This window comes from Leiobunum rupestre, chromosome 1 (assembly GCF_980474605.1).
Source record: "Leiobunum rupestre chromosome 1, qqLeiRupe1.1.hap1, whole genome shotgun sequence".
Taxonomy (NCBI): domain Eukaryota; kingdom Metazoa; phylum Arthropoda; class Arachnida; order Opiliones; family Sclerosomatidae; genus Leiobunum; species Leiobunum rupestre.
In genome coordinates this window covers 25665627-25683038 of record NC_143384.1, presented here as the reverse complement: position 1 = coordinate 25683038, position 17412 = coordinate 25665627, and the positions used below count along the sequence as shown (strand labels likewise).

The window sequence follows — 17412 nt, the reverse complement described above, 5'->3', positions numbered from 1 at the left end:
AGAAATATCGGTTTATTTGAGAGAGTTTATTTGTAAAAATATCGGTTTATTTGAGAGTTTATTTGTAGAAATATCGATTTATTTGAGAGTTTATTTGTAAAAATTTCGGTTTATTTAAGAGAGTTTATTTGTAAAAATATCGGTTTATTTGAGAGTTTATTTGTAGAAATATCGATTTATTTGAGAGTTTATTTGTAAAAATTTCGGTTTATTTGTAGAAATGTCGGTTTATTTGAGAGTTTATTTGTAAAAATATCGATTTATTTGAGAGTTTATTTGTAAAAATTTCGGTTTATTTGAGAGTTTATTTGTAGAAATATCGGTTTATTTAAGAGTTTATTTGTAGAAATATCGGTTTATTTGAGAGTTTATTTGTAGAAATATCGGTTTATTTGAGATCGTTGATTTATATAGTAAACATCGGTTTATTTAAGAGAGTTTATTTGTAAAAATATCGGTTTATTTGAGTTTATTTGTAGAAATATCGATTTATTTGAGAGTTTATTTGTAAAAATTTCGGTTTATTTGAGAGTTTATTTGTAGAAATATCGGTTTATTTAAGAGTTTATTTGTAAAAATATCGGTTTATTTGAGAGTTTATTTGTAGAAATATCGGTTTATTTGAGAGAGTTTATTTGTAAAAATATCGGTTTATTTGAGAGTTTATTTGTAGAAATATCGATTTATTTGAGAGTTTATTTGTAGAAATGTCAGTTTATTTGAGAGTTTATTTGTAAAAATATCGATTTATTTGAGAGTTTATTTGTAAAAAATTTGTAGAAATATCGGTTTATTTAAGAGTTTATTTGTAGAAATATCGGTTTATTTGAGAGTTTATTTGTAGAAATATCGGTTTATTTGAGAGTTTATTTGTAGAAATATCGGTTTATTTGAGAGAGTTTATTTGTAAAAATATCGGTTTATTTGAGAGTTTATTTGTAGAAATATCGATTTATTTGAGAGTTTATTTGTAAAAATTTCGGTTTATTTGTAGAAATGTCGGTTTATTTGAGAGTTTATTTGTAAAAATATCGGTTTATTTGAGAGTTTATTTGTAGAAATATCGATTTATTTGAGAGTTTATTTGTAAAAATTTCGGTTTATTTGTAGAAATGTCGGTTTATTTGAGAGTTTATTTGTAAAAATATCGGTTTATTTGAGAGAGTTTATTTGTAAAAATATCGGTTTATTTGAGAGTTTATTTGTAAAAATTTCGGTTTATTTAAGAGAGTTTATTTGTAAAAATTTCGGTTTATTTAAGAGAGTTTATTTGTAAAAATTTCGGTTTATTTAAGAGAGTTTATTTGTAAAAATTTCGGTTTATTTAAGAGAGTTTATTTGTAAAAATATCGGTTTATTTAAGAGAGTTTATTTGTAAAAATTTCGGTTGATTTAAGAGTTTATTTGTAAAAATTTCGGTTTATTTGAGAGTTTATTTGTAAAAATTTCGGTTTGTTTGAGAGAGTTTATTTGTAAAAATTTCGGTTTGTTTGAGAGAGTTTATTTGTAAAAATTTCGGTTTATTTAAGAGAGTTTATTTGTAAAAATTTCGGTTTATTTAAGAGTTTATTTGTAAATATTTCGGTTTATTTAAGAGAGTTTATTTGTAAAAAATTCGGTTTATTTAAGAGAGTTTATTTGTAAAAATTTCGGTTTATTTAAGAGAGTTTATTTGTAAAAATATCGGTTGATTTAAGAGTTTATTTGTAAAAATATCGGTTTATTTAAGAGAGTTTATTTGTAAAAATATCGGTTTATTTAAGAGTTTATTTGTAAAAGTTTCGGTTTATTTAAGAGTTTATTTGTAAAAATTTCGGTTTATTTAAGAGTTTATTTGTAAAAATATTGGTTTATTTAAGATTAATTTGTTCAACACTTGGTTAGCGTACAGTTGGCTCTGTTGCGAGTTGCTATAATCTTACTAAAAATCTTTACGCCGATTACAGGAATATGAGTCAACCTTTAGTAATGCTACATTTGAAATCAATTACGTGAAACCTTCGGTTATAGTGATCAACTCACAGTTTACGACTGATTTCAGTTCCCCGCGAAACAAATGGATTTAGTGATTTTCCTTTTTGAACTTTATATAGGAGATTTCTTTGGATACTACCCCCTGGTGCCTCAAGTCGCAAACTAAATTAGGCCTAAGAAACTTACAAAATAGGCCTAAGAGACTGCCAACCCCAACGAATCGCCAACATTATTGATAAGCTTATACGGAAGAAGGCGCTGCAGATATGAACCCCAAAAACGGGTGCATATCAAAACAGCTAAAAACTTCCGACTCTCGTTACCAGGGGAAGTCTGGTAATAAGGTTAATACTTAAGTCAGCGCGGGCTCGTCTATCATACCGACCATGTACGTACGCTTCTAGGGGACGGGGAATTTTCCCGACCACTACGTTATTGGCCATTCAGAAAGGGAAAACTCCCGCGGCACAATACGTCACGTACTTTTTCTATTACCCCGAGTCTGGGACGCAAAAAATTCGTTCAATTTTCTATTAGGCCTACCACCCAACATCTACTAAGTTACAATCGCTCTCGAAACTTCACGTTAGGGGTAAAGTATACGTTCATTTCAGGAATGACGTACTACGACGTTAGAGTGTCGAAAAACGCGTCTATGTCTAGTAGGGCTCCCGGTCTAAATTGCTTTTAGAACGCTGTTTTTGACGTGTATTACAATTTATTGAAGGACTATGCTGGTGAAACTCTAGACAGTGTCGTTGGAGGCTGCTTTTCTAGACTTTCTCCTTGATTCTATACTGTAGAGGAGTGATTTTAGCGAGATTAAACTTACAGCTTGAGTTCTGATTTCTTCGAGCGCGGGGCTTTGTTGCGGGTATCGATTTATTTGCCAGATCTATGCATTGTTATGGGTTCAAATAACAGTCTTATATAAAAGTAAGGGCAGACAATCAACGCCAGTCGTGGACCCTCTAACCGCCAATTTATATTGATGTCGCCTAGGTTATTAATTTTGGCGTTCAATTCTACGTGGTTGAGTTGATTACACCCCGTTTCCGCTTTTAGAAGTGCGGTCGGTTTTGATATATTGGGCAAGAGCGAATAGTAATTATAGAAAATTCCCGCCTTTGGTATAGTGGTTGAAAGTAACAGTGATTTCGAATATATAAAAAATTGGCTTTCACAAGTGGTACCGTTCAATTGGATAATATATTATTGGTTTTGTATTAAAATTCACCTTTAATATTAATAGCATTTAAATCAGGGATGTCCTAATGAATAACGATCTTGACCTTCAAATTGGCTCTCGACCTTGAAAAAATGGGATTTAGAAAATATACAAAGATTTTATAATAAAAAAATAACTCAAAAAGGCGTTCTTTATGATCGCTAACTTGGACAGTGGGTGGCTAGAGGTTGGGGATGGTTAACTTTTATTCAATAGATAAAGCTCTCAAAATTATTCGTAAACCGTTTTGATCAAGCAATTTATATTTCTGTATTATCCGATTAATTTTTTGATAAATTTGTAAAATTAATCGGAAAAACGACGTTTTATTCGATAAAAAGCTCAAATTTAACGAATAATACATGTTTTTTAAACATTTTCCGAAATATTAACCGGTAAATTTTTTTGTTTACATTTTTCCCGAAAAAAATCAATTTAATCATGGATAATGATTAACCGTCCCCGACCTCTAAGTGGGTCACACTTGATTTGAAAGTTCACCATTTTAAGGTCGACAGAGTTTTGGGTTTTTTTTATAATATGTTAGCATATTTTAGAGATTAACATTTTAATGTCCACATCACAATTTTGAAGGTTGAAATGGTCATTTATTAGAGATAAATAAGGAAATTCTGACTATTTTAATTTCATTTTAAATTGTTTTTACTCGAGTATTTCGTAAGTTTTATCAGTACTTTTTGGAACTCGTCAGTACCGTGCGGGAAATCTGGCTGGCGACTATCAAATAGAAAAGAGAAACTAAGCCTAAATATTAAAAATTTCAAAACGCGTTGCATATAGCAACGGAAAGCCGAAAAGGGGGGAGTGTGGTGGAGAATAGTATATACGATAAGTTAAGTTAGAAGAAACCACTTATGGACTGTGAGAAGGATGATAAAATACGCGAAAAAGTAGATAAGTCCATAATTAAAAGGGATAATATAGCTAAATCCTAAACAAATTTGAAGAAATTTAAAAACTTAGTTAAATGGGTTCTAAGAAAATGCATAAATTTCCACTGGAAGGTGTTTTGCCAACATCACATCTAAGGACCATAAAGCCAGATAAAAGTGATGTGATTTTGGGTAGAAGATACGCCACATTTAAAGGTAAGCCGCACCTAATGGTGCGCAAGCAATAATTTTAGGATACGATACATCTAGATTTATAAAACGTATTTCGCGCTAAAACACCTGAAGCCATTTTACTTTGTCGGTAGTGATTTGGGATTGTATACAGTGACATATATTTACAACCACAATAGCTATAGCTTATAAAAAATATCAGCGCCAACATGATAAAAAACCAATTAAAGAATTAAATTGCCTATTAATAAAAAAACATACATAATGATAATCAGCTAGGCTAATACCCAAGGCAAGAAAAACCTTAAATTCGTTATAATGTAAAGAAATAAATTAATATTTTTAATATAACTACAATAATTATCTTGGCACCACCTTTGTCCCAAGTCATCTAGAGACAGTACGACTTTTAATTAATTAAAAACAGTTGGCCAGGTTACAATGCGTAGGATGGTGGTTGCAAGTCCTGCAAGCCACGCGAGCCAACAGCTCCCTACATTAACTATTACCGTTAACCTCAACAAGTTTTTGTGCTTCGGGTAATGGAATAAATAAAATGTAAGTGCCCTCATTTCTACACGAAATAAAGTCTATGGGATAATAACGGTAATTGTCACACGAAACTCCGCCTTAATATACGATTAAGGCGCCATCTTCGTGTTAAAATTTAAACTTCGCCATTGAAACATAGGTTGTGAGTACTCGTTTGGTAGCTAACAACGCGTTGAAACCAAATATCGGCATCAAAATACAATTTATACAAAATATGATCTGAAATAAACCGGTATTTAGTTTTAAAATATCTACGCGAGCCGCATAAAAGCATAAATCTTCCAAATGGTATAGTTAACCACAGGCAAACTCCAAACCCCACGTATCCCGAATGTATTCCGAACACAGATCCAAGCTTAACCCACTTCCCAAGTCGCGAGGCGAGTCAAATGAGTTTACAATGGAAATAAGACACGATTCTACGCACGTAAAGGATCGACAAGGCTTAGCGTAATTGGACAAGACGTAGCGAAAGAGATCAATTCGGGTTGATCGTCGAACGCAAAACTACGATACGCGGGAATATTCTAGAAAGACTAGGAAACGTACCCGTTATAATATGATGTAATGAATTCATCTGGAAATTTGTTGTTGTTGGGAAGAGGGGGATGAGGAGACGTGAAGCCTGTATTAAGAGCGGGCGAGGATGGCGTCTTGGGGTCATCACCTCTGGAAGGCCAGCAGAGAGAGGAGAAGCGAGCACAGGTGCAACACGTAGGACGACGTGTGTGGACTGTCCAAGACAGCGTTGGTCAGGGGCCGGGCATCATTCTGGACAGCCGCTTGTTTTTCGCCTGCAAAGAAAGAAAAAAGTTTTGGTAAGAGCTAAAAATGTCACTAGTCGACGTTAGGCCCAAAGGCTTAGTTTAACTATGGCAAAAAAGGCGCAACGGAGTGCGTCGACTCTAAATATACCAGTTTACCCAAAAAGGTGGTTTTCACTTGGGCAAGTGTCCACGCAAAAACATTGCAACGTTGAAACACTGAATTTTTTTACGGGCGTATAGAAAAATGCAATACCAAGATTACGGTTCAATGGTTATTTTTCACTACGACTAATACTTGGCGACGCAAAAACAAATCCCCGTTAGGCCTAAGCGTTGGCTGTCACTTGGACAAAATTTTGGCGACGCAAAAAGAATCATCGTTAGGCCTAAGCGTTAGTTTACACTAGGACAAGATTTCGGCGACGCCAAAAAATACCAATTGACGGATTTTGAAATGACGTTTTAGCGCGCGACACTACAGGTACATGTCTTGGGCACACAGCCTTCTTTGCGTGCATTTTTGACCATAACATGTTGAGGTATTTTCAGGCGCAAAATGAATTTTAAAAGCCGTCAATTAAACCCAAAGGTTGGTTTTCACTAAATCTAAATTTTGGCGACGCAAAAAAACCCCCGTTAGGCTTAAACGTTAGATTTCACCAGGACAAAATCTTGGTGACGCCTAAAATCTTAATTAGACCTAAATTCTAGTTTTTACTGGTGTAAAATCGTGCCACATTTTTACATTAATTCGCGCGCTAGTGGAAACAAAAAAAATAGGCCTAATACAATTTTTTTTTGCCTCGGTAAAAATCAGCCATAAAATCCAGTCGCATACATTAACAGAAAAGTAGGTAAATTTATTTTATATACGCATTGCAGGCTATATATTCATAAAACAGAAAGGGAAGTTTATTTACGAAGTTAGAATTTTACGACCTCTTAATTTTAGTACCATCCTCTCTCCAAGTCAAAGGCTAAAACTTAACAAGGTACGAAAATAATAGTGCTTTATAGCCAAAACCGATATAAAGTTCATGGAAATAGCCGACAAATAACTCAAAATAACGTGTCGATTGCCTGGCTAAAAAGCTAAAATTCCCCTTCCCGGCAAACTTTTTCGAAATCCTAAAACGGCAATTTTCACGTACGTCCCAGAAGAGAACTGCAGATAGAGCCAGAACTAGCAACAAAATCAAAAAGGCAAGCACGAAAAATCCATAAAACGGTTCAATTTATTTGGGCCCGAATAAAATTTACGGGCCTCTCCAAACTCGGCCCCAAAAGTACCGACTTCCGATTAGAAAATTTTTAATGTTCTCCGGATTTTTCGAAAACGCACTTAAGCGCCAAACCGCTTCAGAAATTTCCGGTCTAAATATCGGATACAAAATAGAGCCCCCTCTATCGGGTTATATAATTTTAAATTCGTTCATCCCCCCCTCCAACTCCCCCACTCATTTTCGGACCGAAATTCAATGAGTAAACTAACAGAACGAAGCCCCTTCTCCAGGGAGCGCACATTTCAATAAAATAAATATTGGAGAGTCCCATTTAAACAAGATGGACGTGTATAAATACTTTCATCGAGTGTGTTTGAAATCGGTTGGCGAATTTCAATTTGGATGTATCATAACTCATAAGTAACAGGGTTGCCACGGTACCTGGAAAACCTGGAATTGGGGGAACTTAAAATTCATTTTGCGCGTGAAAATACGCCGCCCTGTTAGGGTATAAAAGCGGGTAAATAAGCCTGATATAACTCATAATGTAAAGGTACTGTCTCGCGCAAAAACTTAATTTTGAAATCGGGCAATTCGTGGAAAAGTCAGGGAATTTCAATATGGGTTAAAAAATAACCGCAGATGGTCAGGGAAAACCTGGAAAAGTCAGGGAATTTGATTGTGAAAAAACACTGACAATACCCCGAGTAATATACTTGACATAAGTATATGTCATTTCCTATTGCTTAAATACAAATATTCTGACGGAACATTTTTTCGCATTGACACTCTCGCAATGGCACCGACTGGGACTAACAACTTTATAATATATTATCTTCTTTGGTAGTAGTAGATTTCGTTTTCGGCATATCTAGAAACTGGGGTTCTGTACTGAACTAAACCTGAGGGGCTAAAATCCGACTTTTAGAACTACAAGAACTACCCATTATTTTAGGATCTGCTGTAAACCTTGATTGAACAATAATAGCTCTGAAAACAAGTTAGGTGATAATTATTGCTTTAATCGACTTGGAATGAATAAGGTTTAAGGAACCAATGAAATACCGGGCTGATTTAATTTTGTTTAAGGGGGAGGAGCTTGGTTTTGCGCTTGTTGCAGCCTTCTTCCAGGGGCTAGTAGGCCACACTTTGAAGCTCTCTGGCGCTCTATTATCTCATCGTAGGAAAATGGGGAAAAAACAGGCATACTTCTCAACTCACTCACTACAACTCCTTAAAATTTTTGCATAACTTTTGAAACACCCTGTTTTTGTATAAACAAGAGTTTAATTATTATCATGTTATTAATAGATATATCAGTATAAACAATAGTTTAAGAGATCTACATAAATAGTTACAGGTGCCTAAATTCCATCAGCTTCATCGCGAGGCCGTTAAACCCGGGATATATACAAATAAACCGCTTAAAGGAAGTCCCCAAAATTTAATTAAAAGGGGCTTTCTGTTCAAACAAAATTTTTAATAGTCGGTGGAGTAAATGACTCATTAAAAATCGCTTTAATCAAGGAAAAACAGCTTTCGGCCTAAATTTATCTTCCTTTCTATTCTTTGTAAACTTTCGAGGAAAGATAATTGAACGCCATAGAAAAATTACTTTCAACCCAAAAACTACAAAGTTGGATAGAATTTAAAACTTTTTCCTTGTATTCAAATAAGCCATTCAATATGCAGCGGATCTGTTTTTCTTAATTATCTTAATTATGTATTATGTGACTCGGGAATACTTTGTAGAAGTAAATAATTATCTCCGTTAGTTTGGGCTTATCGTACGCTTTTGATAGAGTATAAACAAGCTATTGTTTTTAGTATTTAGGACATTACCGATCGACCCGCCACCTATTCACATTAATGCAAGTTAAATATACGTTGTTGGTACTCATTCGAAAGCTTACATCGCAGGTAGTTCAATAATCCATATTAAAACCGTCCGCAAATGCATTGTTCAAAAATTAAATAATGTATCGATTCATTGAAAGATTAAAACGGTCCTCAGGTACACAAAAATACACCTTTAGTTCCCATAAAACGAATTCCCTTCAACAAAAACCTATTTAAATTCATCTTAAGTATTTACGACATTACCGATCGACACGCCATCTATGTATGTAAATTCAAGTTAAATATTCTTTGTTGATACCACTTTGAGAGCCTAAATTACAGTTAATTCAATAAGCTACATTAAAATCGTCGCCAATGTATTGTTCAAAAATTAAATCAATTAGTTAGATTCATTAAAAGATAAAAACCGTCCTCAGGTACGCAAAATTCACCTTTAATTCCCTTAAAACGTATTCTCTTCAAGTTCAACAAAGACCAATTTAAATTCGTCTTTGAAAGCTATGCTTATTAGTATTTACGAAAATACCGATCAACCCGCCATCTATGTATGTAAATTCAAGTTAACTATACTTTGTTGGTACCGATTCGAAAGCCTAAATTACAACTAATTCAATAAGCTACATTAAAATCGTCGCCAATGTATTGTTCAAAAATTAAATCAATTAGTTAGATTCATTAAAAGATAAAAACCGTCCTCAGGTACGCAAAAATACACCTTTAATTCCCTTAAAACTAATTACCTTCAATAAAGAACTATTTAAATTCGTCTTTGAAAGCAATGCTTATTAGTATTTACGACATTACCGATCGACACGCCATCTATGTATGTAAATTCAAGTTAAATATTCTTTGTTGATACCACTTTGAGAGCCTAAATTACAGTTAATTCAATAAGCTACATTAAAATCGTCGTCAATGTATTGTTCAAAAATTAAATCAATTAGTTCGATTCATTAAAAGATTAAAACCATCCTCAGGTACGCAAAAATACACCTTTAATTCCCTAAAACGTATTCTCTTCAAGTTCAACAAAGACCAATTTAAATTCGTCTTTGAAATCAATGCTTATTAGTATTTACGATAATACCGGTCGACCCGCCATCTATGTATGTACATCCAAGTTAAATATACTTTGTTGGTACCGATTCGAAAGCCTAAATTACTGTTAATTCAATAAGCTACATTAAAATCGTCGTCAATGTATTGTTCAAAAATTAAATCAATTAGTTCGATTCATTAAAAGATTAAAACCGTCCTCAGGTACGCAAAAATACACCTTTAATTCCCTAAAACGTATTCTCTTCAAGTTCAACAAAGACCAATTTAAATTCGTCTTTGAAATCAATGCTTATTAGTATTTACGATAATACCGGTCGACCCGCCATCTATGTATGTACATCCAAGTTAAATATACTTTGTTGGTACCGATTCGAAAGCCTAAATTACTGTTAATTCAATAAGCTACATTAAAATCGTCGTCAATGTATTGTTCAAAAATTAAATCAATTAGTTCGATTCATTAAAAGATTAAAACCGTCCTCAGGTACGCAAAATTCACCTTTAATTCCCTTAAAACGTATTCTCTTCAAGTTCAACAAAGACCAATTTAAATTCGTCTTTGAAAGCTATGCTTATTAGTATTTACGAAAATACCGATCGACCCGCCATCTATGTATGTACATCCAAGTTAAATATACTTTGTTGGTACCGATTCGAAAGCCTAAATTACTGTTAATTCAATAAGCTACATTAAAATCGTCGTCAATGTATTGTTCAAAAATTAAATCAATTAGTTCGATTCATTAAAAGATTAAAACCATCGTCAGGTACGCAAAAATACACCTTTAATTTCCTAAAACGTATTCTCTTCAACAAAGACCAATTTAAATTATTCCATAAAAGAGAAAAAAAACCTGGTTAAGAAAAACCACTGCTTTTATCAAACGTTATCTATTCCAGGAAAAGGGGATCATTTAAGAACACAAGTTCTAGTCTTTCCCAATGAAAGGAAAGAAAAAATCCAGAAAAGAGTCGCAAACCGCATTTCTTTCATCGAAGTATCCAAGTCCATTCTTTTCAAAAGTTCTCGCCAGCTAAGTTGAGATTTAAAGTTTACATTAAAGTCTACAAACTACACCGTAAAGCCGCCTTACCCATAACTGCCATTTAGAATGGTCTAGAGCCGAGGCAAACCGCTCGCAGCCGTTGGCTGCAAATAAGCTTCATCAGCCGAGTTGGTTCTTTGAAAAGTTTTAATTACTGTAGCAGCCTTAATAGGTTCAACCATTAAAGTCGCTAGAAGCCTTTGGCCAGTAGCTGCCAGTATAAACTCCAGGCTTAATAAAAAAGGGAACATTGACTATTTTTGTTTTCAAGATTTAAGCCTATTTTCCAAGGCTTCGTAGCGTTTTGTAAGAATTCCATCAAATGTCATTACAGAGGCGGTTAAAACCTCGCTAACACTTTCTGAATAATCTCGTTGAAAATATACTTCCCAAATACGCCGCTAACGAAATTGGCGCTGCATATGATACGCTTTCAAAAGTTAAAATTAAGCATGTTTTCCAAAAATTATAATAAATAATTAGCCTTTTCAGTTTACATGGAGCCACGTAGTGGCAAATGCAAGAAGCTCATAAACTGCTGGATTTTCGTCTGCTAAGTAGACGCTTTATTGAAAAATCATCTGCTTAGCAGACGAAAATCCAGCAGTTCATGAGCTTCTCGCATTTGCCACTACGTGGCTCTATGTAAACTGAAAAGGCTAATTGAATGGGATGCCAAAATTTACTATTATCAGAAGTATACAAGATATATCTTACGAGAGAAGTGTAGAAATAAAAAAAAATTGTTTCAATATAGGCCTTTCCATAAAATAAGCTACGCTTGCTGAACTTGTTTTTATGTAGCTCATTCGTCACGAAAAACGTAGAAGCTCAGTTCAGTTGATATTTAAAAACAGGGTGTCTCGTCGAATTTACTCTTATGTCCAGGGCTTTTCGTAGTGAAACGTCATCGATACGTCACCCGTGACGCAGCAGCAACATAAAACATCCCATCACGGTTAAACTTGTTATTACTTCGGTTTAGAAATTAAACTAACATTGCAGTGACATATTTCTCACCGAACTATCTTTATTGGGGTAGGTACATTTGTTCGAATTTCAATCGTCCGAACCGCCGAAATAACAAATGTTTCAATTGTTCGAATTGGACAACTTGTTTGTTTCATTCGTCCGAATCGGTAGCATCACTTGTCCGAATTCTGTCGCTAAATTAGTATTTCTTATTGCTGTTTTAGGTTAGGTTAGGTTAGGTTCACGTTAATGTTACTATTTTCTTATATTAACAATATTTTAAAAAAAAACAACCAATTCCTAATGTTCGAAAAAACGGACAAACGATTATTTGAACAAATGAAATTCGCCAGTAAAGTTAACATAAATTGAACGACTAAATCACCAACAAAAGTTGTGATAAATTTTTCGGGCAAATGAAATACGTTTTCGGACATACGATCCTGTTTTCCGGTATTCGGACAAATGATCATTCGGACATTTGTACCACCGTTCGGACGAATGAAATTCGAACAAATGTACCCAAATCTCTTTTTACCAATTAATTTTATTGAAGCGATTTTTGTACATCCATTGGGAAAATCTTATAATAGTGGTAATTTATTAGTATGGCACTCGTGCGTGGCATTGACGTTTCTTAAAATTATACAAAGATGAATAATCATATAAATATGAAAATCAAATAACAACAATCCGAACTTCGTATTATACAAACAGTTATAAATGAAACAAGTTGTGTAGTTTTATAGGGATGCACCGATATATCGGCCTATTTTTTTAATACCGGTGTCGGCCAATATCGGCTTAAACGAAGCCGATATTGGCCGATACCGGTTTTAAAAAGAAATTTCCGGAAAAACTTTTAAAAATAATAAATTTCTCGATTAACTAACAAATGATAATATATTTGATTTGATTGACCACTCCACATACACCAGATTTCAGAAGCTAGATTATTGACCTTTTTTAAACAGGGGGTTACGTGTGTTAACAATTATAAAATAATGATATTCGATTTGTGATAGAAAATCTGTATCAAGTAAAATGAAAAGGAACATTTTAGTCATTAAATATTTGAATTAAAGGGTATGACAGTGCACTAAACCGTCTTTTAATTTGATTTTATCATATACGCTATTGTTAAGATCGATAACTTTGATAATATCGGCCACGAATAGCCGATATATCGACTGTACCAATATCGGTGCATCCCTCAGTTTTATGTAATCAATTTTTAAGAGCAACATAATTACACTTTGTTAGTACATTACTTTTAAATAACGCGTTAACATATTAAACAATATGATTTCCTATATCTACATATCCTCTATTATAAGTTTTAGTCGGTTTCATAAATTGTTTATTTTTGAAAGTATTGATTAAAATTTCTTTATCATATAGATGTCTAAAACAAAAAACCTTAAATTCGTTATAAAGTAAAGAAATAAATTAATATTTTTTAATATAATTACAATAATTATCTTGGCACCACTTTTGTCCGAAGTCATCTAGAGACAGTACGACTTTTAATTATTTAAAAAACCGTTGGCCGGGTTACGATTTGTACGAGGGTGGTGGCAAGGTCTTCATGCCACGCGAAGGGAAAACTGAAGATCTCGGGGGAAACCCCTTAAACCAGTGGCAAGAGAACTTGTAAATTTAACGCAGAAGGTGTTTGGTCTGATTTTTAACCACTCCACTACCCAAACATATAGGTATATTTTTTCGGGACTAAAAAGTTTATCCTATACTTGTTTCGTTTCTGACGGTACTTAATTATTTTGAAATCTGAGAACTGCCTGAAAAGATGGTAATCACGTGACTTTGTGGAGAACTGCAGCGCCATCTATCCTAAGAAATACGAACTGTTATTCCTTTTATTTTGATAATGGCGGTTTAAATTTTGATCGATTCATCTAAAACATCTAATTATTATTATTATTTAAAACATCTTGTAATAGAAAGGTGTAAGTTAATTAGCTGTCAGCAGTATCTGGAAGGAATAATGTTTTTTTTACCGTCGCACGGCCAACTATGAACACGAGTTACCGAATTGAAGTTGGCTGTGATATGGTATTAACGTGATTTTGTTTTCCCATTAAGAACAAATTCACTTTATAGTTTCGCCTATTAACTTATTCATCACAAACCGAATACAAATCGCTTCCAGCAGTTCCCCATAGAGGGCAGCAGCGGCGTCGTCGTCGGAGTTGGGAAATTACCCCGCTCAAATAAATATGGCGGCCTAAAACGCAGCCGCTATCAAGAAGCGACGATTCCCCCGAGGATCGCCAAAGCGAACTATTCACGGGCCGTTTCAGACAAAAATCCGAGGAATAACTCTGTATTTGATCCGTGGCGAAAAGCGGGAATGCGTGGGAGAGGGGCCCTGTGGCGCGGAAAAAAGGTAGCGCCGTAAGCCTCGGCTCAATGCCGTTACTAAAGGTAAATTCCCGCCCTCGTTCTTAGCCTCGGCAAGCTCCCGGTAGCTCGTGGCGAAGGCGATAACCCTTGGCAGCGTCGCTATTAGTGAAGAGACTATGGCGTTTACGGAAGGGTGCTAAGATTGTTTGTTGCTGGCGCTCTATCGTTTTGCGAAGAGCGCGCTTGTAATATAGAGAAGGCCCGGGTTGCGAACCCACGAAGAGCATTAGAGAGCGGGCGGGCTGCGGGCTTGAGTTATGGAACAAGAGCAGTCTTTGTCCGGCTATTTTAGGCTCCATATTTCAACGGCGGAGACCGCATCTTTAAAGGGCCTCTTATTTCTCAATATAAAACACTTTTAGTTTTTCCTTTTGGCCCGTTTGAAGACGAGAGCCGCGGCCGCCGGGATCAGCCAGCAGCGATTTTTCAAATCCCGGGCTACTGTTATAAAATATTGGGATAGGATCCAAAATAAAAAGCCTTATTATATATCGCACGTTTCTACTCTCATCGTACTCGCGTTATATTACGTTTCGGTTTAATCAGCTGTTGGCTATCTAGTTGAGTTCCGGTTTCTACTTGGGTTCAAGTTGTGATATTACCTCGGGTTAAAGGACCTCAACACTTTTTCGAGTAATAGTCATTTATCACCGAGGGGCTAGTCACTCTTAAAATCTGGGTACACTGATTACTGATATTTGAAGAAAATAGGCTATTTCCACTAGTTTACAATTTATTTCCAGTGATTTCGTATCACTTATTTGCAGCGGCGGCGATCGGAAAATATTTATGTGGGGGCCCGGGCCATTATTTTTTCATCCAAAAATGAATATACTTAAAACTGAAGCAAGAAAATGTACAGCTCTAAATTTCTATATATTTTTAAAAGTGTTCTTTATAATATCTCATCCGGCATGGATTAAATTGATAATAAAAGTTAAGTCGATATCTTTAGAAAAATATCTGTGTACATGGCTAGATAATTAAGCCCTTCTTGGCCACATACTTAACGAAGGTATTTTAGGTAAAATATGGTACACGACGGGGCGATTTTCTGTTTGGACGAATCTATCGAAATCTATTTTACGGTTATATCATCTTAATGCTACTCGCATCTGCAATCTCAAATAAAGGCTGTGATATTATAAATTTTACCATGGTTGCTATTTTTCCTCAATTTAATTTCTGTGGGGGCTCTGCCCTCGTTTGGATTTCCATGTGGGGGCTCGAGCCCCAGAGCCCCCACGGGATCGCCGTCACTGCTTATCTGCGATTTCCGGTGATTTATTATCACTTATTTGCGATTTCCAGTGATTTTTTATTCTGAGATTCTTAGTGATTTCTTATCACTTATGAGATTTCCAGTGATTTCTTATCACTTATCTGCGATTTCCAGTGATTTTTTATTATGACATTCTTAGTGATTTCTTATCACTTATGATATTTCCAGTGATTTCTTATCACTTATGATATTTCCAGTGATTTCTTACTACTTATCTGTGATCTCGTGATTTCTTACTACTTATCTGTGATTTCCAGATATTTATTAACATTTCATGGTGATTTTCAGTGATTTATTAACCTTCCCTGGTGATTTCCAGTGATTTTCTTAAGTAATATCCCGTGATTACCTACGATTTGTACAGAGGATTTCTCAAGTGACTACTCCCTCACTTATCACTATCCTCAGAGCAGAAAAATTGTGATATTTTATTGGTCAGATCAAAGAAACTTCTGGAGACCAATATCGATGGCGCACTTCTATCCTTAAGCTTGTAGCACCACGGTGTGCGATATTGGAAAGATTTCCACTCAAATAATAAACAAGTGGGTAATATAAGAAAACGAAGTTTTGGCTTAAAATGTTAGGCTTTTCATGTAACGTTCTAACATAGGTGTTTTGTATTTGGGTTGAAAACTTTCGCGATTCTCTCGGCAGGAGCGCTGTTTTTTTCGCTTTGATTCCTGTTCATTAGATCAACGTCCGCATTTACGCTTGAAGACCGAGGTACATTAAATCGAACAGTAATTTAGTTTAATTTTACACTTTATATCAGAAGTATCAATATAGTAGGGATGTTGAGTTATTTTTAAAACAAATTGTCTTTCCACAAGGGATTTGTAAATAATAGGTGATTCTGAAATATAATATCGACAAATACATGTACAAAAGAGTTAATTTTTTGGGCGCATGCTCTCGATATGGTATCTTCCCATCGCGCCGAATCCCATTCGACCGAATTCCGCCAATGTTTTTGATGAAATTAGCCCAAAAGCGGGTTTTGTATGTTTCTAATCGACCGACGCAATATTCACTATTGAGCGACCGCAAAAAAAAATAGTTTTTCTTTCTACTCCTTTTGATTTTTTATGGAAGCGTTTTAATATATTTTTAAGTCTGTTAGCAGGGTTGCCACAAAATTTTCAGATTCAAATTCCCTGACTATTCTCTGTTTTCCCTGACCATTTTAAGAGATTTTCCCTGACTTATTAAGGCAAAAAATTTTCTTCTATATTTTACTTTTATCAGAAGTTAATAAATTTAGATGGACTTATATTTCAGTAAAAAGGTAATTGCTATGTTGAAAAAATTAACCAAACATCCAAGGAAGTAAAAGATAATCGTGGAATTTGTCATAGATCTAGAATTAAATTACCTTCAAAAATTGCCCAGATTAAATTGAATTCACCGACTTTTCCCTGAATTTTTACCAATTCTTAAAATTGCCTGATATTTCCCTGACTTTTTAGGCCCATTTTTAAATTCCCCGACTTTTCCCTGATTTCCCTGTTTTTCCTGACGTGTGGCAACCCTGGTTAGGTTAGGTTAGGTTAGGTTAGATAAGGTTAGGTAACACAGCATGCTGTTCTGACAGATGCTGAAACGTATAAAACTGAATCCTAAACTCGGTGAAGTGCGGGTTTTTCGGTCTAATGGGACACTCCCATTAGACCGAATCCTAAATCCGCCAAAGTGCGGCTTTTTCGGTCTAATGGGACACTCCCATTAGACCGAATCCTAAATCCGCCAAAGTGCGGCTTTTTCGGTCGAATGGGACAATCCCATTAGACCGAATCCTAAATCCTCCAAAGTGCGGCTTTTTCGGTCGAATGGGACAATCCCATTAGACCGAATTCTAAATCCGCCAAAGTGCGGCTTTTTCGGTCGAATGGGACAATCCCATTAGACCGAATTCTAAATCCGCCAAAGTGCGGCTTTTT

At 34.9% G+C, this 17412-nt stretch overlaps 1 protein-coding gene across 2 annotated transcripts in view; it reads right to left on the bottom strand.

Annotated features, from left to right (window-relative positions):
• Nucleotides 1-17412, bottom strand: part of LOC149961976 (zwei Ig domain protein zig-8-like) — a 304615-nt gene that overhangs the window by 33103 nt on the left and 254100 nt on the right. For both annotated transcript variants that reach the window (XM_090177840.1, XM_090177845.1), the window contains exon 5: nt 5389-5633. In XM_090177840.1, coding sequence (XP_090033966.1) covers nt 5503-5633 — 131 coding nt within the window. In that variant the 3' untranslated portion in view covers nt 5389-5502. The remainder of the gene's footprint in view (nt 1-5388; nt 5634-17412) is intronic.